Source organism: Rhinopithecus roxellana, chromosome 20, assembly GCF_007565055.1.
Source record: "Rhinopithecus roxellana isolate Shanxi Qingling chromosome 20, ASM756505v1, whole genome shotgun sequence".
Lineage (NCBI taxonomy): Eukaryota > Metazoa > Chordata > Mammalia > Primates > Cercopithecidae > Rhinopithecus > Rhinopithecus roxellana.
Genome location: NC_044568.1, coordinates 74234583 through 74260010, shown reverse-complemented (window position 1 = coordinate 74260010; position 25428 = coordinate 74234583). Strand labels below are relative to the sequence as shown.

The 25428-nt window shown below is 48.5% G+C and overlaps 1 protein-coding gene across 2 annotated transcripts in view; it reads right to left on the bottom strand.

Moving 5' to 3' along the window:
• The window catches only part of ABCC1 (ATP binding cassette subfamily C member 1), a 192732-nt gene that overhangs the window by 78236 nt on the left and 89068 nt on the right, over positions 1-25428 (bottom strand). For both annotated transcript variants that reach the window (XM_010370871.2, XM_030924928.1), the window contains 5 exons: positions 21021-21251; positions 19704-19881; positions 16819-16980; positions 12569-12661; positions 9113-9316 (listed from right to left, as the gene is read on the bottom strand). In XM_010370871.2, coding sequence (XP_010369173.2) covers positions 9113-9316; positions 12569-12661; positions 16819-16980; positions 19704-19881; positions 21021-21251 — 868 coding nt within the window. The remainder of the gene's footprint in view (positions 1-9112; positions 9317-12568; positions 12662-16818; positions 16981-19703; positions 19882-21020; positions 21252-25428) is intronic.

Sequence of the window (25428 nt, the reverse complement as noted above, 5' to 3'; positions counted from 1 at the left end):
AGACCTGACTCTTTTCTTTCTATAGGACTTAGGATGGCTTTCTCTAGCACCAGGATTTATTTATTGTGCCTACTACTTCTTGTCGGTCTCTCTCCGTGAAAATAAATGTTCCCTGACTGGAGATTATTACCTGTAGTATTTGCTGCTGTATTGTCAGAGCCTAGGACACAGCCCAGGTTATGGTGCTCAGTGAATGTCTGCTGGGTAGATGATGGATGGATGAGAGTGGATAAATGGGTGGGGAAGGGGTGGATGAATTTGCCTTAGGGCAGAAGAGCACATCAGAAGTGTCTCCTCAGCAGTATCTCACCACCAAAACGTACCAGCCCCCTTGGTGAGCCAAGTACGAATCGATGCTGGCTGCTGGCAGCACAGGGCACATACAGCGAGGGGACAGGACAACATCATGCAGCCCCTTTCAGGTCCACAGTCCTGGTTTCTCCCTAAGGAGGAGGTCATCTAGCCATCCGCCCCTCAGTTGTTAACTGAGCACCTATTATGCACTGGGGACTGAGGTGGGCTTGGCAACCCTGAGACACACAGTCTAGTGGAAGCACAGGCTTTAACAGGTTCCTTACAGACAGTGTTTGGAAATCTGAAGAGGCTGGTAGGATGGGCACAATGACTGGGGCTCCAGGCAGGAGGAGACTGGAGTTTGCAACAGCCTTGAAATAGGCGAGGGTCAAGGGTGCAAAAGTCCTTCATACACAATGAGGAGCACCTGTCCCCTAGGTGCCTTTTCTGAGAAACGTGGAAAACCAACGAACAGAACCCCTACACTCCAGCCCACCTTCTAAAAACCCTGACGCCCTGTGTGCAGATTATCTGCTCTCACTGCCTGCCTGGCATCTACTGCGCTGTTTATGGCAACACGCAGTTTTCTCTGGGGGAACTGAACTTCTCCCAATCTCAACCTATGAGCTTCAGCCACAGATGAACCTCTTCCCTCACCCTCTACCTGGGCCCCAAGCCCTGAAAGACATGACCCAGGCCTGGCTGACCCAAGCATCCCATCTCCCTGGCCTCAGTGACTGGTTCAGGAAGAAGCGTGTGATCGACCACAACCAATGAGACTCAATCCCATAGCTCTGCCGGAAGTATTAGGGGAAAATAAGACTCTGCTCACACGGTTGCTGAGGTGACAAGATGATCAGGAAACTGCCAGCTAATCAAGAAACCACCATCAAGAAAACAGAGCTGAGAGTCAGAGACGTTGTTCTTCCCAACATTACCTTGGGAACTCTCAGATCTAGTCATGTCTGGAACCCCATTCATGCTTAAAAGTCTTTTTCTAGACTTTTCAGTTTTGTGACTCAAAAATCCCCCTCTTCTCTTACTCTAGTTGATTTAAGCTAGGTTTCTATTATTTGCAAGACAGTTCCTAATGAATATGATTTATTTCAACCTCTCATTCACGCATGTATTCATTCATTTACCTACATGCATTTACGGAGCATGAACCATTTGCCAAGTTCCCTATGCTTGGAGGGTACAAGCACAAAATGACAAGGTCTGACTGGGCATGGTGGCTCACGTCTGTAATCCCAGCACTTTGGGAGGCTGAGCAGGGCGGATCACTTGAGGTCAGGAGTTTGAGACCAGCCTGGCCAACATGGTGAAACCCCATCTCTACTAAAAAGAAAAAATTAGCCGAGTATGGTGGTGCACACCTGTAATCCCAGCTCTTTGGGAGGCTGAGGCAGGAGAATCATCTGAACCCGGGAGGTAGAGGTTGCAGTGAGCTGAGATTGTGCCACTGCACTCCAATCTGGGCGACGGAATGAGACTCTGTCTCAAAAATATACAAATGTATAAATATATAAATAAATAAAATGACATCGTTGTGGCCGTGTCTCCACGGACCCTAGAATATGATCAGCAGAGAACTACAGGACAGATAATTACCACAGAGAATGATGAATTACTCGAACAAAGGGAAATTCAGGGTAAACAGAAGGCAAGAAGCTCACAAATCATCCAAGACAGAAAATGTTAAATACTGATGGCTGCCTGGCGATGCTATTTTAGGAAAATGCATTAGGTGGACGTGGTAAATGCCAGGTTTGGCATTCTAAAAAAACAGTCCCATCAGTCCCTGGATGGCATCCCTGGCCTTCCCCGGCCTCTGTGTTCCATCGCACCTACTGCTGGGTAAACACTTCATCGTCTTTGAAGCACAGGAATGCACCAGTGGAAAAAACACTCAGACACCTTCCAGGGGAACTGAAGGCCACATATTTTATCCTAATGTAGTCAGAGGCTTCGATGCCTCGGCCAGGACCAAGGTCTCCAACTGACACCCAGGCCCCTCTGTTTCTTGCCAAACTGCTCAACAAACTCTGTCTCTGGAAACTCCAGGAAACTGAATGGCAAGGAAGGTCAAGAAAAGGTTAAGTAAAGCCAGTAGCGGGGTTCAGAATCTCACATCTGTAATCGCAGCTACTCCAGATGCTGAGGCAGGAGGATCACTTTAGCTCAGGAGTTGGAGGTTGCAGTGAGCCGTGATCAAGCCACTGTACTCCAGCCTGGGCAGCAAAACAAGACCCTGTCTCTTTAAAAAAAAAAAAAAAAAAAGAGAGAGAGAGAAAAGAAAAGAGGGGAGGGGAGGGGATGGCAGGGGAGGGGAGGGGATGGTAGGGGATGGTAGGGGAGGGGAGAGAAGGGGACAAGATGGGGGGAGGGGAGGGGAAGGGACGGTAGGGGACAAGAGGGGAGGGGATGGTAGGGGAGGGGAAAGGATGGGGAGGGGAGAGGAGGGGAAGGGACAGCAGAGGACAAGAGGGGAGGGGATGGTAGGGGAGGGGAGGGGAAGGGACGGTAGGGGACAAGAGGGGAGGGGATGGTAGGGGAGGGGATGGTAGGGGAGGGGGAGGGGGGAGGGGAGGGAAGGGGAGGGGGAGGGGAGGGAGGGGAGGGAGGGGAGGGGAGGGAAGGGGAGGGGGAGGGGAGGGAGGGGAGGGAGGGGGAGGGGAGGGAGGGGAGGGAGGGGAGGGGAGGGAGGGGAGGGGAGGGGAGGGGAGGGAGGGGAGGGGAGGGGAGGGGAGGGAGGGGAGGGGAGGGGAGGGAGGGGAGGGGAGGGGAGGGGAACCAAACCAGTCCTGCTCTTAAGCATCTTCTGCTGTGCTTTCCTAATGGAGAACAGGGCAGCAAGTAATCATGTAAGTTTGGTGACAACCTGGAAACTGTAGGTTTTGCCAACGAATCCAATGCGCAGAGGAAAAAGCTGTGCGAACACTATGCATCCCCTCCTAAGTGGGACACAAGTCACAGACCAAACCTCATCACCTGCTCCCTCTGGCTTTGGACCTTTGCCTCTAAGAAAGACCTTTCAAAATGCCATCAAGGCCAGGCGCAGTGACTCATACACAATCCCAGCACTTTGGGAGACAGAGGCAGGCGGATTACTTGAGCTCAGGAGTTTGAAAACGTCCTGGGCAACAAAATGAGACCCTGTCTCTGAAAAAATTACAGACATTAGCTGGGCATGGTGGCGCATGCTTGTAGTCCCAGCTGCTTGGGAGGCTGAGGTTGGAGGATCACTTGAGCCTGGGAGACAGAAGTTGCAGTGAGCCAAGATCATGTCACTGCACTCCAGCTTGGGTGGCAGAGTGAGACCCCGTCTCAAAAAAAAAAAAAAAAAAAAAAAGTCATGTATTTCTGTATGACTCTTACTATCACTTGTAAAAAAATAAAGTAAATAGAATCATGTCACCATAACTACATGTATGACATGCATCCACCATTACAGTGATACAGACATAGACTCTCTGTGGAAAAACACACAAGAAACACGGAGAGAGGGAAGCAAGGTGACCGGTGTTAGGAGGAAGGGCTTGGGCCTTTCACCATGGACTGTGATTCTCAACTGGGAGAATTTTGTCCCCCAAGGGGACATTTCGCAATGCCTGGAGCCATATTCCATTGTCACCACTGGGAAGAACAGGGAGAGGTACGACTTAGCATCTGGCAGGTAGAGGCCACAGATGCTGGGAAACATTCTATGATGTGCAGGCCAGGACCTACAACACAGGGACAAAGGATGACGTGTTGGCAAATGTCAGCAGGCTGAGGTGGCCAAGTGCGGAGAAGTCCGGCTGTATGAATAGCATCTGGTGCAGCTTGAATTATGTTTCACCATATGCAAATACATTACTTTCTACTTTTTAAAGTAAGACCGACGGACACGGTGGCTCATGCCTGTAATCCCAGCACTATGGGAGGCCAAGGTGGGTGGATCACTTGAGCCCAGGAGTTTGAGACCAGCCTGGCTGGTCTCTACTAAAAATACAAAAAATTGGCTTGGCATGGTGGCATACGCCTGTAATCCCGGCTACTCGGAGGCTGAGGCAAGAGAATTGCTTGAACCCTGGTGAAACCCCGTCTCTACTAAAAATACAAAAATTAGCTGGGCATGGTAGTGGGCGCCTGTAATCCCAGCTACGCGGGAGGCTGAGGCATGAGAATCGCTTGAACCCAAGAGGCGGAGGTTGCAGTGAGCCAAGATCGTGCCACTGTACTCCAGCCTGGTGAGAGAGCAAGTCTCCGTCTCAAAAAAAAAAAAAAAGGAGAAGCTAGGCGTGGTGGCTCACGCCTGTAATCCCAGCATGATGAGAGGCCGAAGTAGGTGAATCACTGAGGTCAGGAGTTCAAGACCAGCCTGGCGAACGTGACAAAAACCCGTCTCTACTACAAATATTCAAATTAATAAGGCATGGTGGTGTGTGTTTGTAATCCTAGCTAGTCGGGGGGCCGACGCAGCAGAATTGCTTGAACTGGGAGGTGGAGGTTGCATTAAGCTGAGATGGCACCCCTGCACTTCAGCCTGGGTGACACAGCGAGACTGTCTCCAAAGGAAAAAAAAAAAGTTTGTCAATACACCCCAGTAAAGTCAAGGGACTGGAATATAAGAGGAATGCAATGTACAAGGCAGAATGCAGGGGCACTGGAGCTGGAAGTGATCTTAGGGAACACGGAGTTACAGAGGGACAACAAGATGCCATTTCTTGCTCAACTCCAGGCCACTGGCACCAGTCACCTGGAGGGCTGCTTGAACATAACTCAGTGGGAAAGAACCCCGTGAGTGACTGTGGGTGTCTGCTGTGGGCATGAGGAGTGAGGGCAGGGCCCTGCATTTGACATGCTTGGAATCTAACCCCTTCATTTTCCATGTGACAAAACCTAGAGCCAGTGAGGTGAGATGACCAGCTTTGGGGTCACACTGTGAGCTGGCAGTAGAATGTGGCAAGTGTCCTGAGTCTCAGAAGAACATTCCAGTCCTCTAAGCCAGGGGCTGGCCAAGGATGGCTGAGGTCCACATTTGGCCCACACCTGTTTACATGCGGCCCATGAGCTCAGCATTGATTTCCTTTTTTTTTTTTAATTTTTTTTTGAGACAGAGTCTTGTCCTGTTGCCCAGGCTTAGAGTGCAGTGGCATGACCTCAGCTCACTGCGATCTCTGCCTCCCGGGTTCAAACAATTCCCTTGCCTCAGCCTCCCAAGAAGCTGGGATGACTGGCGTGCTTCATCACATCCGGCTTTTTTTTTTTTGGGTGGGGGGGAGGGGAGAGGTGGCGGGCGAAGGAAAGGGTCTCACTCTGTTGTCCAGCCAGGAGTAGTGGCATGATCTTGGCTCACTACAATTTCTGCCTTCTGGGTTGAAGCAATCCTCTTGCCTCAGCTTCCTGAGGAGCTGTGACCACAGGTGAGCACCACCACTTCCAGCTAATTTTTGTATTTTTAGCACAGATGGGGTTTCACCATGTTGGCCAGGCTGGTCTCAGTCTCCTAGCCTCAAGCAACCCACCCGCCTCGGTTCCCCAAAGTGCTGAGATTACAGGCATAAGTCCCTGCACCCAGCCAGATTTCACATTTTTTAAAAGCTAAAAAAAAAATTAAAAGAATATTACATGACACATGCAAATTCTATAAAATTCAAATATTGGTGTCTCCAAATATATTTTTACAGGAACATGGCCACACCCGTCGGTTTCCGTATTATCTAAGGCTGCTTTTGCACTACGCTGGAAGAGACTGGTATTTGTGACAGAGACTGTATGGCCCGGAATTCCAAAAGTATTGACAGAAAAAGTTTCTTTACTCCTACTTTCTGTCAGTCTCTCTCGAACTTCAATGTGCATATACACCACCTGGAAAACTAGTTACAACACCGATTCAGTTTCAGTGGATGTGGGCTGAGGTCTGCACTGTTAACAAGCACCAGCTGATGCCATGGCTGCTGGTCCATGGATCACACTATAGGTAGTGAGGATCCACTCCAGTGTCTCTACATGTCGACCTGAACCAGCAGCAGCAGCACCGAGGGATATGTCAGAAATGCAAATACTCAGGCCCCACCCAGACCTGCTAAAACTGAAAATCTGGATGGGGCCCAGAAAGCTGAGTTTTATAGTAACAAGCCAGCACAGTGGCTCACGCCTGTAATCCCAGCACTTTGGGAGGCCAAGGCGGGTGGATCACCTGACGTCAGGAGTTCGAGACCAGCCTGGCCAACGTGGTGAAACACCATCTGTACTAAAGATATTTTAAAAATTAGCCGAGCGTGGTGTCGCATGCCTGTAAGCCCAGCTACTCGGAGGCTGGGGTGGAAGAACAGCTTGAACCCGGGAGGCAGAGGTTACAGTCAGCCAAGACTGTGCCACAGCAATCAAGCCTGGGTGACAGAGTGGGACTTCATCTCGATAGACAGATAAATAAAACATAGTAACAAGCTCTCCAGGTGATTCTGATGCAGGCTTAAATTTGAACACCATCTCTCCTGCAGTTCCAGACCCGGACAGATGTAAGGCAAGACTAAGAAAACTCAGTGTCAGCATGGACACGCTTTTGCAAATGCACAACAGCTCAGTGTCAGCATGGACACGCTTTTGCAAATGCTGCAACAGCTGGAGCTTCCTTAGACATTCCACCTGCAACCCAGCTAAGATGAAGCAGGTGGTAGTTTTACAGAAAAGCTCCATATTCATAAACATGTTTAACTCCACTTCACAGAAACTTGCCAGAAAAACATACAATTTGCCAACCTGACCAAGAAGGAATAGTTGTAATGAGCACGACATTACAGAAAGAATCACACCGTTAATAAAAAGACAGAAAGAAAAAACAAACACGGGGCATGATCTGAAGTCATCCTTCACCATTAACTGTTTTTAACTGTGCTTAAAAGGGGATTTCCATAGTCCATCTCTATGCGGTCTCCTGATTTGCAGCCAACTTTGCAAAATGGTAAGTTGCACTGATGTCTTTAAACTCTTCAAAGCCAGCTAGGCAGGGACAGACCCGTTACCATACCCCAGGACAGGTGCCAGAACTTTCAGTGGAGCATGGATCATAATAGCAAAAAAATACAGAGAACAACCCGTTTTTGCAAGGAACGGGAAAAAGGGTAATTCCAGCAGGGCACATCCACACATGAGACAAGCATTCATCATGAACACAAATGAAGCAAGCCGGGCATGACAGCAGTGCACCTGACGTCCCAGCTACTTCGGAAGCCAAAGCAGGAGGATTGCTTGGGCCCAGGAGTTCAAGGCTGCAGTGAGCTACGATCGCACCCCTGTACTCCAGCCTGGGGGACAGAGCGAGACCCCAGTTCAAAACTCCCCCCCTCCAAAAAATAAACTAAAATGAAGCAGATCAGAATGAATGAACCAAGACTATATATTATTAACTACACAAAAGAGAACACTATGTACAGTATGATTCCATTTAAATCTGTCAAAATATTTAAACACCTAGATGCTTGTCCATTTTTTTCTAAAAGCATACACAAAACTGTCACTTTGGAGGAGAGGAACTGATGGAAGAGAGGACAATACACTTCTCATTTTACATCTTTCTGTATTTTCTTTTTTTTTTATTACAATGGATGACAAATATTTGTTCAGCACCTGCTATGCACTATTTTACATACTGAGGATATAGCAGTCAACAGAAAAGACAAAAATGCCCATCTGGAGCTGACATCCTAGTGGGGAAAGGCAGACAATAAAATAAGTCTATTTGAATTTTTTTTTTAACTTTTTTTTTTACTTTTTTTGAGACAGGGTCTTGCTCTGTTGCCCAGGCTGGAGTGCCATGGCTCAATATCGGCTCACTGCAACCTCTGCCGCCCAGGTTCAAGGGATTCTCATGTCTCAGCCTCCTGAGTAGCTGGGAATATAGGCATATACCACCATGCCCAGCTAATTTTTTTTTTTTTTTTTTTTAAGCAGAGACGGGGTTTCGCCAGGTTGACCAGGCTAGTCTCGAGTTCCTAGCCTCAAGTGACCCACCTCGGCTCCCAAAGTGCTGGGATTACAGGCATGAGCCACCGCACCCAGACCAAAATAAGTAAATTTTAGAGTGTGTTTAGACCATGCCACTTGACATGTGGCCCACGGGACACTGACAATCCACACTTTGTGACCAGTTGCTGACAAAATAAGGAGGCAGCACCATAATGTAGATCAACTATGGCACCAAGCGTGCCATTTGGCTCAGCTCACACTTTGTTTCTTGCAAGGCTATCTTAACACGGCAAAACACAGCAAGCAGAGGGCACTGGTTTACATCCTGGCACAAGCTGCCTATATCACAGTGAACAGATAACAAACAATTCCTCAACAGGTTGGCTAAGAAGCTGCTAAATGTGAATAAAATAAAGCAGAATGGAGAAGATGGCAAATGTTTAAGGCAAGTGTTTAGGGAAGGCCTTGCTGACATAGTTACCTTTTTTTTTTTTTTAAGACAAGGTCTCGCTGTCACTCAGGCTGGAGTGCAGTGGCGTGATCTTGGCCCCCTGCAACCGTCGCCTCCAGGTTGAAGCAATTCTCTTGCCTCAGCCTCCCGAGTAGCTGTGACAATAGGCATGCGTCCCCACTCCTGGCTAATTTTTTTGTATTTTTAGTAGAGACTAGGTTTCACCATGTTGGCCAGGCTGTTCTTGAACTCCTGACCTCAGGTGATCCACCTGCTTTGGCCTCCCAGGGTGCTGGGATTACAGCTATGAGCCACTGCACCTGGGCGACATAGTGACCTTTTAAAAATATTCAAGTATGCAGACAAAATAAAACATCAAATAATGAGGGCCAGGAAAAATGTGGCTTCACTCACCAGGAAGGGTGTGCAGACCCAGGTGAAGGTGCCCACGGCTGCCAGGTAGGCAGACTTCTTCAGCACCTTCAGCTCCTCCTGCCTGATGGCCAGCACCTTGTCCTTGAACGCCAGCTCCCAGGCATAAAGCTTTAGCACCTTGATCCCATTGAGAATTTCATTCATCAGCTTGATCCGATTGTCTTTGCTCTTCATGTGGGCCACCTTGGAAGAGAAAGGCAGTCAACACATCTGGGGTGACCCTGGGATCAGACCATCACTCAACATCACCAGCTATTCTTTTTCATAAATTTTATTATATGCTTTGACATGTGAATGTTTTTCATATTGATTTTTTCTTTTCAATAGAGATGGGGTTTCAGCATGCTGCCCAGGCTGGTCTCAAACTCCTATGCTGGGATTACAGGTGTGAGCCACCTTACTGGGCCTCAACATCACCGTCTATTAAAAACAGGCCTCCTGAGGGTGGGAGAGCTGGCCCTGTAATCCCTATGAGTCCTACTCTTGAGTCCCAAGACCACACCAAAGGACCCCGCGATCAAGAGAAAAAAACCCTTCAAATCATGTTAGGTTAGACACTGGAGAAACACACTCAATTTAGAATCCAGAAATAGAGGCAAGAAAAACCCTTCAAGTGTCCAGAAAAGAACGGATTCAGTCCCTATTCTGCTGACCCAAACATAGGAGACATGGTGGTGGTGTTTTTCTTCTCTGTTTTCTTATTTTTTCTTTTTTTTTTTGTGAGACAGTCTCGCTCTGTCGCCCAGGCTGGAGTACAGTAGCATGATCTGGGCTCACTGCAACCTCTGCCTCCCGGGTTAAAGAGATTCTCCTACCTTCGTCTCCTGAGTAGCTGGGACTATAAATGCCTGCCACCACACCTGGCTAATTTTTCTATTTTTAGTAGAGATGGGGCTTCACCATGTTGGCCAGACTGGTCTCGAACTCCTGACTTCAAGTGATCCACCGACCTCAGCCTCCCAGAGTGCTGGGATTACAGATATGAACCACCACACCCAACCTGTTTTCTTATTTCTTGTCAGCCCAGTTCTCCTTTTTTGGGGGAAGAGCATCTCACTCTGGCATCCAGGCTGGAGTGCAGTGGCACGATCATAGCTCACTGCAGCCTTGAATTCCTGGGCTCAAGCAATCTTCCCACTTCAGCCTCCTTAGTAGCTGAGACCACAGACACATGCCACCACACCTAGGTCATTTTTGTATTTTTTTGTACAGACGGCATCTTGCTATGTTGCCCAGGCTGGTCTTGCACTCCTGGCCACAAGCCATCCTCCTGTCTCAGCCTCCCAAAGAGCTGGGATTACAGATATGAACCCCTGTGCCTGGCCCATGGTTGTTAAAATAGTGAAATGTTTCTGTACTGGCTAGCACTGGTTCCAAAAAGTGGATACTTGTGCAGTGCAGTTGTTAAATATTTTTAATACCACCAGCATTCTGTGTATACCAGCAACTTTTCTAAGTATTTTACATGTATTCAGACACTTAACATTCACAAGAACTCTATCATTGAGCGCTACAGTCATCCCCGGGTCACAGATGGGAACAATTTAAGCTACATGATCTCGAGGCCAGGGACTGAAGTGGGTTCAGAGTCGAGTCACTCAGGGAATCCTGCATATCAGAGACTGAAGGGTGACTCTACCCTAAAGCCCCTGCCTCACCCATCGCACCCAACCCTAACCCGTGAGGCCTCTCCTTCCAACGGGCCCACATCCTGCAACTCATCTCCCTGTGGTACCAACAGTGCAGCCAAGTGCTGCCATTTGAAATTCCACAGCACACCATCACTATCCATCAACAGAAGAGCAGAGAAATAAACTGCACCATCTCCATTATGGACCAAAAGGCACCAGGTCGGGAGAATGAATTGAAGCTATACAGCATAGCACAGAGAGGCCCCCAAAGCAGGGCACTAAAAGGCAAAAATCATGCTGCCATGTAGGCCCATTTAGGTAAAAACAGATATGGTAATATCTCTCACACACACACACAGACAAACATATATAATGGCCAGGCATGGTGGCTCATGCCTGCAATCCCAGCACTTTGGGAGGCCAAGGCAGGTGGATCACCTGAGGTCAGGAGTTCAAGACCAGCCTGGCCAATGTGGTGAAGCCGCATCTCTACTAAAAATACAAAAATTAGCTGGGTGTGGTGGTGGGCACCTGTAATCCCAGCTGCTCGGGAGGCTGAGGCAGGAGAATTGCTTGAACCCGGGAGGCAGAGGTTGCACTGAGCCAAGATTGCACCATTGCACTACAGCCTGGGCAACGAAGTGAGACTCTGTCTCAACAAACAAAAAAACCCCACATATATAAAAACCAAACCTAACTATATCATTAATCAGGTCTGTATATACATACATAGAAAGTTCTAGAAGGAGTTGCTTCTATATATTTGCAGTGGTTGAGAGAGTAGGGAAGGGGGTATCCCCTTTTAAGTACTTTGTAAGATTTAAACTTTTTTTTTTTTTGAGACAGGGTCTCACTCTGTTGCCCAGGCTGGAGTGCAGTGGCATAATCACGGCTCACTATAGCCTCGACCTCCTGGGCTCAGGTGATCCTCATGCTTCAGCCTCCCAAGTAGCTGGGACTACAGGCATGCATCACCACACAAAGCTAACTTATCCATTTGCGGTAGAGACGGCGTTTCACCATGTTTCCCAGGCTAGTCTTGAATTCCTAAGCTCAGGCGATCCACCCACCTTGGCCTCCCAAAATGCTGAAACTGTAGGGGTGAGCCCGGCTTGAACTTTTTTATAATAAGAAACCACACTCTATTACTTGTGTATTTAAACATTTTAAAATACAAAATATCTCCAAAAATAAAAACCTGAAAGCCGGGCATGGTGGTTCACACCTGTAATCCCCAACACTTTGAGAGGCTGAGGCAACAGGATCACTTAAGCCCAGGAGTTTGAGATCAGCCTGGGCAACAGAGCAAGGCCCCATCTTAGAAATTAGTTACTTATTTTAATTCAAATAAAGACATTAACACCATGTCTGGTACCAGGTAAGAGCTAATAAGGGGGAAACAAGTAGGGGGTAATTTGCACTCAACTCTTGAAAGCTGAGGCATACACACACATAATAAACAAGACGATGGGAAACAAAGATTCTCGGAGGCTCCCAGACCTTCTGATTCCAGTCACCGGCCTACAAGGTCTAACCATGTGTCAGGAGCTCTCAAGCTTGGCTGCCCAGTATAATGACCTGGGAAGCTGTACATCTTGATGTCCAGACCCCACTCACAATAACTGAATCAGAATCCCAGATACAGGGCCCGGGCATCAGCATTTGTTGAGACTCCCCAGGTGACTCCAATTGGCAGGCAAGGCTGAGAACCCCAGGGACTGAGCAGAAGGAACTGGATAAAATCTGCATGGAGAGGCTCCTGCCTAGGGCCTGGCTTGGGGGCCTGCAGAGACACATGCCTTACCTGGTATGTCTTGGTCTTCAATGCCATCACAGCGTTGACAGGCACCATGAGGACCATCACAGCCACTCCAGCCAGGATGGGAGGGCCCAGGTTCTAAGGAAGGAAAGGAGACTCTTAATCACTCACAAGACAGGAGAAAACAGGGCCCTTAACAGCTTTCCGGCTGATCAATCCCACGTGGATGCTGCTGACCAAGTTCAGGGCAAGGTGTGTTACTTTTACCCCACAATAGGGTGTTAAGAGCCTGTGGTTTCATTCCTGAGCATCTCTCTGGGTCCTCCCAATCCCTTGAAGAATAAGCAAGTCCATGCTCCTTTCTCCCAAGCCCTTGGGGCCACATGAGTTGTGCAAATCACAACTTTAGAATTCTAATTTTTTTTCTTTCTTTTTTTTTTTTTAGGAGATGAGATTTCGCTATGTTGCCCAGGCTGCAGTACAGTGGCTATTTGCATCAGTGATCCACCTACTTCAGTCTCCAAAGTAGCTGGGACTACAGGTAAGCATTAGGTCTTGCTACACTGCCCAGGTTGGTCTTCAACTCCTGGGCTCCAGCAATCCTCCCAATTCAGCCTCCCAAGTAGCTATGACTACAGTCACACCACCATGCCCAGCTAATTTTTTTGTTTGTTTTTTTTTTTTGTAGGGACAAGGTCTATGTTACTCAAACCGGTCTCGATCTCCGGGGCTCAAGTGATCCTCCCAACTCAGCCTCCCAAGTAGCTGTGACTACAGTCACACCACCATGCCCAGCTATTTTTAAAATTTTTTGTAGAAAGAAGGTCTCACTATGTTGCCCAAGCTGGTCTTGAACTCATGGGCTCAAGCGATCTTCCCACCTCTGCCTCCCAAGTAGCTGGGATTACAGGTGCGAGCCACCACGCCCAGCTTAGATTTTTAGAAAGGTAATAAGGTAGTAAGTAGAAAAGTGTGAACATGACCACCTGACTGCTTATCCTGCTTGAAGGCTGCTTACAAGTTTAGCCCTTGGCTAGTGTCTGCATACTTGCAGGGCTTCCACCATTAACAGAATTGATAAGAGTGGCTCAATGTGCCTCACCTGTTTGTACAAACAATATGGTTTATGGTGAACACTGCTTTCCCTCTGGGAGTCTAGACTTCTGGTACGTGCCAAGCAAAGGGTGCTTATGTGACCTGCCCCTAAAAAACCCCAAGCACTGGGCTCCTACCAAGCTTCCCTGGTTGGCAACATTTCACACACATCATCATAACGGTGGCCGGAGAATTAGTGCACCTGTGTGACTCTGCTGGGGACTCCTAGAAACCTGTGCCTGGCTTCCCTTGAACACTGCCCCATGTGTTCCTTAATTCTTTGCTAATTTTGCTGTATTAACGTATAGCCTTGTGGCCAGGTGCAGAGACTCACACCTGTAATCCCATCACTTTGGGAGGACAAAGTGGGAAGACAGCTTGAGGGCGGAAGTTCGAGACCAGCCTGGGCAATATATATAGCGAGACCCCATTTCTAAAAAGAAATAACGAACTTAGCCAGGCATGGTGGCGTGAACCTGTGGCACCCAGCTAGATGAGAGGACAAAGTGAGAAAACTGCTTGAGACCAGGAATCGAAGGCTTCAGTGAGCTATGATCGAATCACTGTACGCCAGCATGGGCAACAGAGCAAGACTCTGTCCCTTAAAAGAAAAAACAAAGTAACAAAAAAACAAGACAGCCCCCACAACAAAGAACTGTCTGGTCCCAAGTGTCAACAGTGCTGAGCTCAAGCAACTACCATCTAAAACAAGATGTGATGTTAGACAATTTTCTTAACGGTTCATAAACCAATCCTGAAGGCAATTCTAAAAGAAATGTTCCAAAAATATTTTTCCCATAGTAGCACTTTTGCGAAAGTAGATTCCCCAAGACATCTGCTTGAAAAGACATTTATTTAGATTTTTATTTTTTCTTCTAGAGACACGGTCTTGTCTTGTCACCCAGGTAGGAGTGCAGTGGTGTGATCCTAGCTCACTGCAGCCTCTGAACTCCTAGGCTCAAGCAATCCTCCTGCCTCAGCCTCCAGGGTAGCTGGGACCACGGGTAGGCACCACCACAACCAGCTAATTTTTTTTTTTTTTTTTTTTTTTGTAGAGACAGGGTCTCACTATGTTGCCCAGGCTGGTCTCAAACTCCCGACTTCAAGCAATCCTTCCACCTTAGCCTCCCAAAGTGCTGGGATTACAGGCACATTCCACCTATATCTGTGCCCAGCCTATTAGATAATTAAACTCTGGTGTTTTTTTCTGAGTTTTATTATAGAAACACTTTACTCGCCTTCTGCTCTACAGATGTATAAAAAAAGCAAACTACAGACAAATAAACCAGTAATTTTTTCCTCTTCCTTCCTTTTTCTTTTTTTTTTTTTTTTGAGACAGAATCTCGCTTTGTTGCCCAAGCTGGAGTGTAGTGGTGCAATCTCAGCTCAATGCAACCTCTGCCTCCCGGATTCAGGCCATTCTCCTGCCTCGGCCACCCAAGTAGCTGAGATTAAAGGCATATACCACCATGCCCAGCTAACGTTTATATTTTTAATAGAGATAGGGTTTTGCCATATTGGCCAGGATGGTCTCCTGGCCTCAGATGATCCACCCACCTCGGCCTCCCAAAGTGTTCAGATCACAGGGATGAGCCATTTCGTTCAGCCCTTCTCTTTCAATAACAGGTAATAATTTGAGCTGTGCCCATTATGCACCAGGCCCTGCTGGGGTTGTACCCACAGAAGACACAAAAGTCAGCTGCTGTGTGTCTGCAAGTAGCTAACATGTTACCCGTCAAAGAGGAGGCAGTACACTGAGCATGAAAAAAAAAAAAATCTATTTCAGAAAGTGGGCCGGGCACGGTGGCTCACACCTGTAATTCCAACACTTTGGGAGACCACGGAGGGCAGATCACCTCAGGCCAGGAGTTCAAGATCAGCCTAGCCAACATGGTGAAACTCCGTCTCTACTAAAAATACAAAAAAAAAAAAAGAAAAATTAGTGGGCTTGGTGGTATAGGCCTGTAGTCCCAACTACTCGGGAGACTGAGGCAGAAGAACTGCTTGAACATGGGCAGCAGAGGTTGCAGTGAGCAGAGATGGCACACTGCATTCCAGCCCGGGCGACAGAGCGCGACTCCATATCAAAAAAAAAAAAAAAAAAAAAAAAAAAACTACTCCAGAAAGTATTCTTAGACGACTTCCTATACTAAAGTTATTGGGATTCAAAATTCAAAAAAAAGAGAAAGTCCATCTAATTCAGAGGGCAGGGGCAATCAATGGAAGTAGTGTCATGCTACAGCCTGCAGGGATGAGCAGGCTTTCATCAATTAGGAAGGAAGGAAAGGCAGGTGGCAAAGACCCAGAAGTGGCAAAGCACAAGGCATGTGTTGTGCTATGAGCCTCTTTGCTCATCATCATTTTATTTTGGGAACTCTCCCTCCTCACATGGAAGGACTGTCAATCACATCTCTTCTGCCATGGGAGAGGACATGTGACCCAGGCTGGCCAATCAGAGAACTCTGCCTCCTGGGCCACACTGATTTGGTTCAGGGGTATGAACAGGACCAAGCCAGGCCAATCAGAGTGCTCTCTGAGACTGACTCTGGCTGTGCAGAGAAATGCTGCCTTATCTTTTCTCTGGCACCTTTATCTGTCATGATGTTATCACCCCAAAGCTATGGAGCCATGTGGGGAAGTACCACTGAGAATGATGTCAACTCAGAGGACAAGAGGGCTAGGAAATGATGAGTGAGTGAGTGAAACTGAGTACTCACAACATTGCCTGATCTCCTGGATCAATCCACACCTGAAGCTAGTCCCCAGATTTCTGAGATACATGCAGCCCCAAAGTTTCCTTTATTTACTTAGGCTACTTTAAGATAGATGTCTATCCCTTGCAATTGAGAGAATTTTGACCACCATAATTAGGGACTAGTGAATAAGTAAGTCTGGTAAGCATTTGGGAGTATTCAACGGGAGAAATATGTGTCCACTGTAGGGTAGTTAATTACTGACACTGTCAAGGGAAGAGAAAATGAAAACGCCAAGCCACCAAGGAGAACATCAACCTGACAATTTAGGGAAGGAACAAAATACCGAGGAATCGGTTAACAGACTGGAAAATAAAATATGAACGACAGCCGGAACTGCCAGGGAGCTATACATGCCCATTACCACCAACACCCACTCCCTCAGCCCCCTGCCCACACGTACAAGTCCCTCCCTGCATGCAAAGGGGAACGGCGTCAAACACACACCAGCCACAGGAGGTAGAGAGCAAGGATGACTTGCAGGGGGGCTGACCAGATCATGTTAATGTATGTGGCCAAGTCCATGAACCTCTGGGCATCCACAGACATGAGGTTGACGATCTCCCCGACCGTGGAGGATTTTCTGGCTGCATTGGTGATCACCAGGGCCTGTGGGACAAAGGAGAGGGAAGGTGGGTGAGTGCGGCAGGTGAAGAGGCCTGACTCTCCCTCCAGGCCCACGGAGAGGAAGGAGACTTTCAGGGGCGGAAATGCCGTACATCTCTGCTCCTCCCCTCCTGACCTATCTGTATGCCCAGGATGCCGTTGTCATCTCAAAGCCCACATTCTTATCCATGGTGCTGCCTCCCAACCTCGAACTCATCAACTGGCAAGGGACCCTAGGTGTCCTCAAAACCAGGTCTTCACATGCTTTAATGTGCACACATGCAGCTGGGTTTTTTTGGGGGGGAGTGGTAGGGGGTGGGGGGAGTTGTTTCAGATCCTGCAGGTCTGGGATGTGGCCTGGGATTCTTCATTTCTACCATGCTTCCAGGCTGTGCCAATGCTGCTGGTCCCAGATCCCACTGAAGGACCGAGGGTCTGGGCCAGGGTCTCTAAGTCTTGGCATTCTTGACATCTGGGGCTGGATAATTCTTTGGGGGTCTGTCTTGTACACTGTAGGAGGTTTAGCAGCATTCCTGGCCTCCACATACTACACGCCCTCACCCTCAGTTGGAACAACCAAAAATGCCTCCAGATATTGCCAAATATGCCCTGGGGGCCGGGGAGCAAATCTCCCTGGCCCTCAAACATGGTTGTACACTATCATGTGGTGAGTTTTAAAAACACTAAGACATTAGCAGGTGTGGTGATGCACGCCTCTGGCCCAGCTACATGGGGGACTGAGTTGGCAGGATCGTTTAAGCCCGGGAGGTGGAGGCTGCAGTGAGTCAAGATCGTGCCACTGCACTCCAGCCTGGGTGACAGAGTGAGACCCTATCTCAAAAGATAAAAATAAATAAAAAATAAAAACACTGACACCCGGGTGCAACCTCAGCAATCTCAGTTTCATTGGTCTGGTACAACCTAGGTGTCAGGAAGTTTTTTTGTTTTTTTGAGACAGGGTCTCATTCTGTCACACAGGATGGAATGCAGGGGTGCCATCAGGACTCACTGCAGCCTCCAACTCCCGGGCTCAAGCAATTCTTCTAACTCAACCTTGTGAGTAGCTGGGACCACAGGTGCGCACCACCATACCTGGCTAATTTTTTTTTATTTTCTGCAGAGTGGGGTCTTGGTATATTGACCAGGCTGGTATTGAACTTCCAGCCTCCAGTGATTCTCCCACCTTGGTCTCCCAAACTGCTGGGATTACAGGCATGAGTCACAGTGCCTGACCTGTAGCAGTTTAAGCTCCCCCGGTGAGTCTAATTCACAGACAGGCCTGAGAATCACCCTTCTAGTTCATCAAGTACCTGCAAGACTATCTCTTCCTAACCTATGGGCCAAGCAGTTTCCTTGACCTTGAGACAAAAAAAAAAAAAAAATGTATAGGGATCAAGAAGGTAATTCGGATCCCAGCACCTTCGGAGGCCGAGACAGGCGGATCACGAGGTCAGGAGATCGAGACCATCCTGGCGAAAATGGTGAAACCCCGTCTCTACTAAAAAGATACAAAAAACTAGCCGGGCGAGGTGGCAGGCGCCTGTAGTCCCAGCTACTCGGGAGGCTGAGGCAGGAGAATGGCATAAACCCGGGAGGCGGAGCTTGCAGTGAGCTGAGATCCAGCCACTGCACTCCAGCCTGGGCGACAGAGCGAGACTCGGTCTCAAAAAAAAAAAAAAAAAAAAAAAAAAAGTAATTCGGTTCCTTTGAAACTGGATGTACACAGATGCCTGCTACATACTCTTATCATGCAAGGAATGTGCCACCTGCTCAGTTCAAATTAAGAGTGACAACAGGCTGGGTGCGGTGGCTTATGCCTGTAATCCCAGCACTTTGGGAAGATGAGGCAGAACTCAGGATCACCGGAGGTCAGTAGTTCAAGATCAGCCAGGCCAACATGGCGAAACCCTGTCTCTATTAAAAATACAAAAATTAGCCAGTTATAGTGGCAGGCGCCTGTAGTCTCAGCTACTCAGGAGGCTGAGGCAGAAGAATTGCTTGAACTCGGGAGGCGGAAGTTGCAGTGAGCCAAGATCATGCCACTGCGCTCTAGTCTGGGGGACAGAGTGAGACTTAGTCTCAAAAAAAAAAAAGAAAAACGGCCAGGCGCGGTGGCTCAAGCCTGTAATCTCAGCACTTTGGGAGGCCAAGACAAGTGGACCACGAGGTCAGGAGATCAAGACCATCCTGGCTAACCCGGTGAAACCCCGTCTCTACTAAAAAAAATACAAAAAAAACTAGCCGGGCGTGGTGGCGGGCGCCTATAGTCCCAGCTACTCGGGAGGCTGAGGCAGGAAAATGGCGTAAACCCGGGAGGCGGAGCTTGCAGTGAGCTGAGATCCGGCCACTGCACTCCAGCCTGGGCGACAGAGCAAGACTCCGTCTCAAAAAAAAAAGAGTGACAGTAAGCTGAAGCACAGAATGTTAACAGCAGAACCAGGATCCAAACTGGATTTCCCCACATCGAGGGCCACCAATCCATCTAAGAAACTCAATTACCTACAGCTGATACACAAGGACATCTACACGCCAACCCTTGAAATCAGCTTTGCTAACATACAACGCCTGATGCCCAGTGTCCATGCCACCTAAGGCCACAGAAGCTACCTTCATCCTACTGCTCCAGAAGCTGGGCTGGAAATCTCCACGCTGGTCCCAGAGTAACCCAGGGCTGCAGGAGGGGATGTCAAAGTCGGGCCACATGCCAATGGCACAGCGCCCCCTACCTTCCGATAGACAGCCCCGATGACGGCGGTCTTGATCCTCATGCCGCTGACGAAGCAGATGTGGAAGTACTGGTGCAGCACCAGGGTCTGCAGGCAGGCAGCGATGAACAGCAGTGCAGTGTAGAAGTAGCCCTGCCAGTCTGGGGCCTTCGTGTCATTCACGAAGTTGATGAGCAACCTGCAAAGGAGCCAAGAGAGGGCCCGGAATGACTTGTGACACGTGGGGGCAGGGAAAAGGGCTTCAGTGTTGGCATTCCAACTTTCTCCTGAGCCAGACAGGCTGGACACTATCATTTTAGTTTCACAGATGGAAAAACAAGTCCACAGTGGTGATCTGGCTGTGCAGGTGGCCCCAACTGCTCATAACAGAGGCCTCTGTCTTGGGGTTGTGTACTAAATGTTCTAGCTATATCTCATCACCAGCAAGTCACCCAAAGGAACTGCATACGGAACACCAGGGAAAGAGGTAGGGAGGGAAAGAGAATGAATGTGTAGCCCCTAAGTCACAGAGCAGCACAGAGCCAGGGAGGAGAGAGGCAACCTCCTTTTCTGACTCTCCGGTTCCTGGTTGCAGTTTTGTTTTTTTTTTTTTTCTTTTTTTGGAGACAAAGTCTCGCTCTGTCGCCAAGGCTGGAGTTCAGTGAAGCAATCTTGGCTTGCTGCAGCCTCTGCCTCCTGGATTCAAGCAATTCTTAAGCCTCAGCCTTCTGAGTAGCTGGGATTACAGGCGTGCGCCACCATGCCCAGCTAATTTTTGTAGTTTTAGCAGACGGTTTTGCCATGTTGGCCAGGCTGGTCTTGACCTCCTGACCTCAGGTGATCTGCCCACCTCAGCCTCCCAAAGTGCTGGGATTACAGGAATGAGCCACCGCGCCCAACGCTGGTTGCATTTTTTCATGAGATCTGCTGGCATTTCCTTGCTCTTGGTTTCCCAAGACAATGCCATATCCTCCCCATTTGGGTTTCAGGGGAGCCTAGTGGGTTTCTGTTACTTGCAAACAAAGTGGTCTTCACTAATATGGTATTAAGTAAAGCATAAAGCAAAGCTAGGCAGTGACGGTGGCTCACATCCGCAATCCCAGCACTTTGGGAGGCCGAGGCAGGAGGATTGCTTGAAGTCAGGAGCTCGAGACTAGGCTGACCAATAAAGCAAGACCCTGTCTCTGTTTTTTTCAAAAAAGCTAAGGTAAAAATGGAGACATCTGGCTATGAGTCCACTTCAGGACACAGCATGACCCTAGGGTTATGACTGATGCAAATGAAAGATCAAACCCAAGGAGGGAAAACAGAGCCCACCTGGGAGGGAAGGGGTCTTACTTTAAGATCTCCGGCCCGGAAAACATCATCAGGTCGTGGATGGCCTTAAAGAAGAAGCTCATGAGGAAGTAGGGCCCAAAGGTCTTGTATAACACCTTAAACAGGGAGGGGTTCCACTCCTTGTGTGGGGACTTGACAATCAAAGCCTCCACCTCCTCATTCGCATCCACCTTGGAACTCTCTTTCGGCTGGGCAGGATCCTTGGAGGAGTACACGACCTTCACTGGCTGTCTGGAACACAAGGAAGTGAAGTCGTTGTGGCGTCTGCCAGTGACGCACCCCCCCCCCCCCCGCCCCACCGGAGGGACATGGCCAGGGAAAGTCACCCTTCAGGGAAGGCAGAGTCAAAGACAACAAGCCCAGGGAGAGGGGCAGCTCAGCACAGCGGTTACAAACACGGACTCTAGAGTCACCGGCTCAAGGTCTGGCTTGGCCACTGGCCAGCTGCGTGGCTTCAGGCAAGGTCCTTAAGCTCTCTGGGCCTCAGTTTCCTCCTCTGTGAAATGAGGATAAGAGTAGGACCTCCCTCCAAGGTAGGTAAGATTAAACAAGTTGAGTAAGTGAAAGACTGAGAAAACTGATGGCTCCAAACTGATCTAGAGTCAAGGTAATCCCTATCAAAAGCCCAGCTGGCTTCCAGGTAGAAATTAATGAGCTAACTCTAAAATTCACATGGAAACTCAAAGATCCACAACAGCCAAAACGATCGTGAAAAATAAGAATCAAATTGGAGGATTCACAGTTCCTGATTTCAAAACAATACAAAACAACAATCATGGCCAGGCACAGTGGTTCACACCTGTAATCCCAGCCCTTTGGGAGGCCAAGGCGGGTGGATCACTTGGGTTAGGAGTTTGAGACCAGCCTGACCAACATAGTGAAACCCCATCTCTACTAAAAATACAAAAATTAGCGGGTGCCTGTAATCCCAGCTACTTGGGAGGCTGAGGCAGGAGAATTACTTGAACCTGGGAGGTGGAGGTTGCTGTGAGCCCAGATCGCACCATTGTGTCAAAAACAAAGAACAACAATAGGCCAGGTGCAGTGGTTCACGCCTGTAATCCCAGCACTTTGGGAGGCCGAGGTGGGCGGATCACCTAAGGTCAGGAGTTCAAGACCAGCCTGACCAACATGGAGAAATCCTGTCTCTACTAAAAACACAAAATTAGCCAGGCATGGTGGCACATACCTGTAATCCCAGCTACTTGGGAGGCTGAGGCAGGAGAATCGCTTGAACCCAGGAGGCAGAGGCTGTGGTGAGCTGAGACTGCACCACTGCACTCCAGCCTGGGCAAAAAGAGTGAGACTCTATCTCAAAAAAAAAAAAGAACAATAATCAAGACAGGCAAAATGACAGGCATATATAGATATATAGTTCAATGCAAAAAAAAAAAAAAAAAAAAAAAGAGAGAGAAAGAGAGAGAGAGAGAGAGAGAAAAAGAGTCCAGCCAGGGCAACACAGCAACATCCTGTTTCTAAAAAAAATTTTTTTTCTCACTAGGTGCAGTGGTTCATGCCTGTAATCCCAGCACTTTGAGAGGCTGAGGGGGGTGGATCACTTGAGGTCAATTGTATGAGAACAGCCTGACCAACATGGCAAAACCTCATCTTTACTAAAAATACAAAAAATTAGCCGGGCATGGTGGTGGGTGCTTGTAATCCCAGCTACTTGGGAGGCTAGGAAGAAGAATCGCTCGAACCCAGGAGGAGGAGGAGGTTGCAATGAGCTGAGGTCGCGCCACTGCACTCCAGCCTCGGCACCAGAGTGAGATTCTGTCTTAAAAAGCAAGTAAATAAAATTGACTGTGATGAGACTGCACAACTCTGTGAACACACTAAAAATCAGTAAATTGTATATTCTGCATACATGAATCGTGTGGTATATGAATATCTCAATAAAGCTGTCACCAAAAAACTAGTCTTTATCTTACAGGGATTTTTTTTTTTTTTTGAGATGGAGTCTTGCTCTATCACACAGACTGGAGTGCAATGGTGCGATCTCAACTCACTGCAACCTCTGCCTCCCGGGTTCAAGCAATTCTCCTGCCTCAGCCTCCCGAGTAGCTGGGATTACAGGCGTGTGCCACCACATCCGGCTATCCGGCTAATTTTCATATTTTTAGTAGAAACGGGGTTTCACCATGTTAGTCAACTGGTCTCGAACTCCTCACCTCAAGTGATCTGCCTGCCTCGGCCCCCCAAAGTACTGAGATTATGGGCATAAGCCACTGTGCCCGGCCAATAGTTCATCCTTGTACATCAGTTAGTATTCAGTTATGCACATGCACATAACTAGTACATCTGTGTGTTCACTTGCTAATATTTGTCTGGCTTACCTCCAGTTTGGGTTATCACAAAGTAGCTAAGAACGTTCCTGTACCAGTCTTTTATGAACATATGTTCTCAGCTCTCTTGGGTGGATGCCTGGGAAGGGAGTGACTGGCGCTATGGTCATTATGTCTAACTTAAAACAAAAACAAAAACAAAAAAAACTGCCAAACTCTGGTTCCAGAGTCACAGAAACATTTCACATTCATGCCAGCAGAAACCATAGTCCAAAATGGCCCTAAGCTCTGAGTAGCCATGCACAAAAGAGAACATAAAACCACTACACACAAACCAATGAAGCACTGGGTTTTTAAAACCAAAGGTAGAGCAGGGAGATCACTCACACCTGCTTTTTTTTTTTTTTTTTTTTTGAGATGGACTCTCATTCTGCCATCCAGGCTGGAGTGCAGTGGTGCAATCTTGGCTCATTGCAACCTCCACTTCCCGGGTTCAAGCAATTCTCGTGCCTCAGCCCCCCAGTAGCTGGCGAACGCCACCACACCTGGCTAATTTTTGTATTTTTAGTAGAGACAGGGATTCACCATGTTGGCCAGGTCAGTCTCGAACTCGTGAACTCAGGTGATCTTCCTGCCTCAGCCTCCCAAAGCGCTGCGATTAGAGGCATGAGCCACGATGCCCAGCCGTACCAGACTTTTGAGAGGGAGTCACTCAGGGGTGAAGAGAGGTGGTAAAGGGACCTAGAAAGTCACGCAGACCCCTCAGCCCAGGTATCCCTCACCTGATTCCCAAGCCTAGGACACCCAGCAGCCCCAAGCTGCACAGGCTCCATTCCTTTCTCTGGTTGACTAAAGGGATCTGGGTGTAAGTGGCCACACCAGGAAATTCCAGCCTAGGACAGGGTTTTCCTTGTCACTCTCTCCAGGTACACAGGGGTTACAGGTGCCAGATCTAGCTTACGCCTCTGGGAATAAAGCAAGCAATCCGTCTACCAATGTCCCAAGGAAATGACCCCCTGGCCCCATGCTGAGCATCCCTAAACACCAAGGTACTCACAGAGGCAGACCCCTCTCAGGTGGCCCACTTTCAAGCCCAAAGACCCAGTTCACACCACATTCTCCCCGGCAAGATGGAAGTGTATAGATGAATAAATACAACTTGTACAACTAAAACCTGCCCAGCATTTACTCAGGACTAGTGCACAGCTTATCATGACATATATCTCACTGAATTCTCAGAAAATGCTCTGGGTAAAAAATGGAGGCTCCAGTCAGGCACACTGGCTCACGCCTGTAATCCCAGCACTTTGGGAGGCCAAGGTAGGTGGACTGCTTGAGCACAGCCTGGGCAACATGGCGAGACATCATCTCTACAAAAAAAAAAAAAAAAAAAATAGCCAGGTGTGGTGACGCATGCCTGTAGTCCCAGCTACTTGGGAGGCTGAAGTGGGAGGACCACTCCAGCCTAGGAGATGTAGGTTGCAGTGAGCCGAGGTGGCACCACTATACTCCAGCATGGATGAAAGAGTGACTCCCTGCCTCAAAAAATAAACAGAGGCTCCCAGTGAGGCATGAAGGGACTTCATGGACAGCCTTTGAGGTCCCCATCCTGGTCTCCCTGCCTTCACTCTTGTCCGTAATATCCACCTTCCTCAGGGCAGCCTGGGATGTCATAAACCAGAACTCAGCTGGGTGTGGTGGCTCACACCTATAATCCCACCTACTTGGGAGGCTGAGGCAGGAGGACCGCTTAAAGCCAGGAGTTGGAGACCAGCCTGAGCAACACAGTAAGACCTGTCTCTGTAAAAAAAAATTTAAAAGGCTGGGCGCAGTGGCTCACACCTGTAATCCCAGCACTTTGGGAGGCCGAGGCAGGCAGAACACCTGAGGTCAGGAGTTTGAGACCAGCCTGACCAACATGGACAAACCCCATCTCTACTAAAGATACAAAATTAGCCAGGCGTGCTGGTACATGCCTGTAATCCCAGCTACTTGGGAGGCTGAGGCAGGAGAATCGCTTGAACCCGGGAGGCGGAGGTTGCAGTGAGCCAAGATCGCGCCATTGCACTACAGCCTGGGCAACAAGAGCAAAACTCCGTCTCAAAAAAATAAATAAAATATAA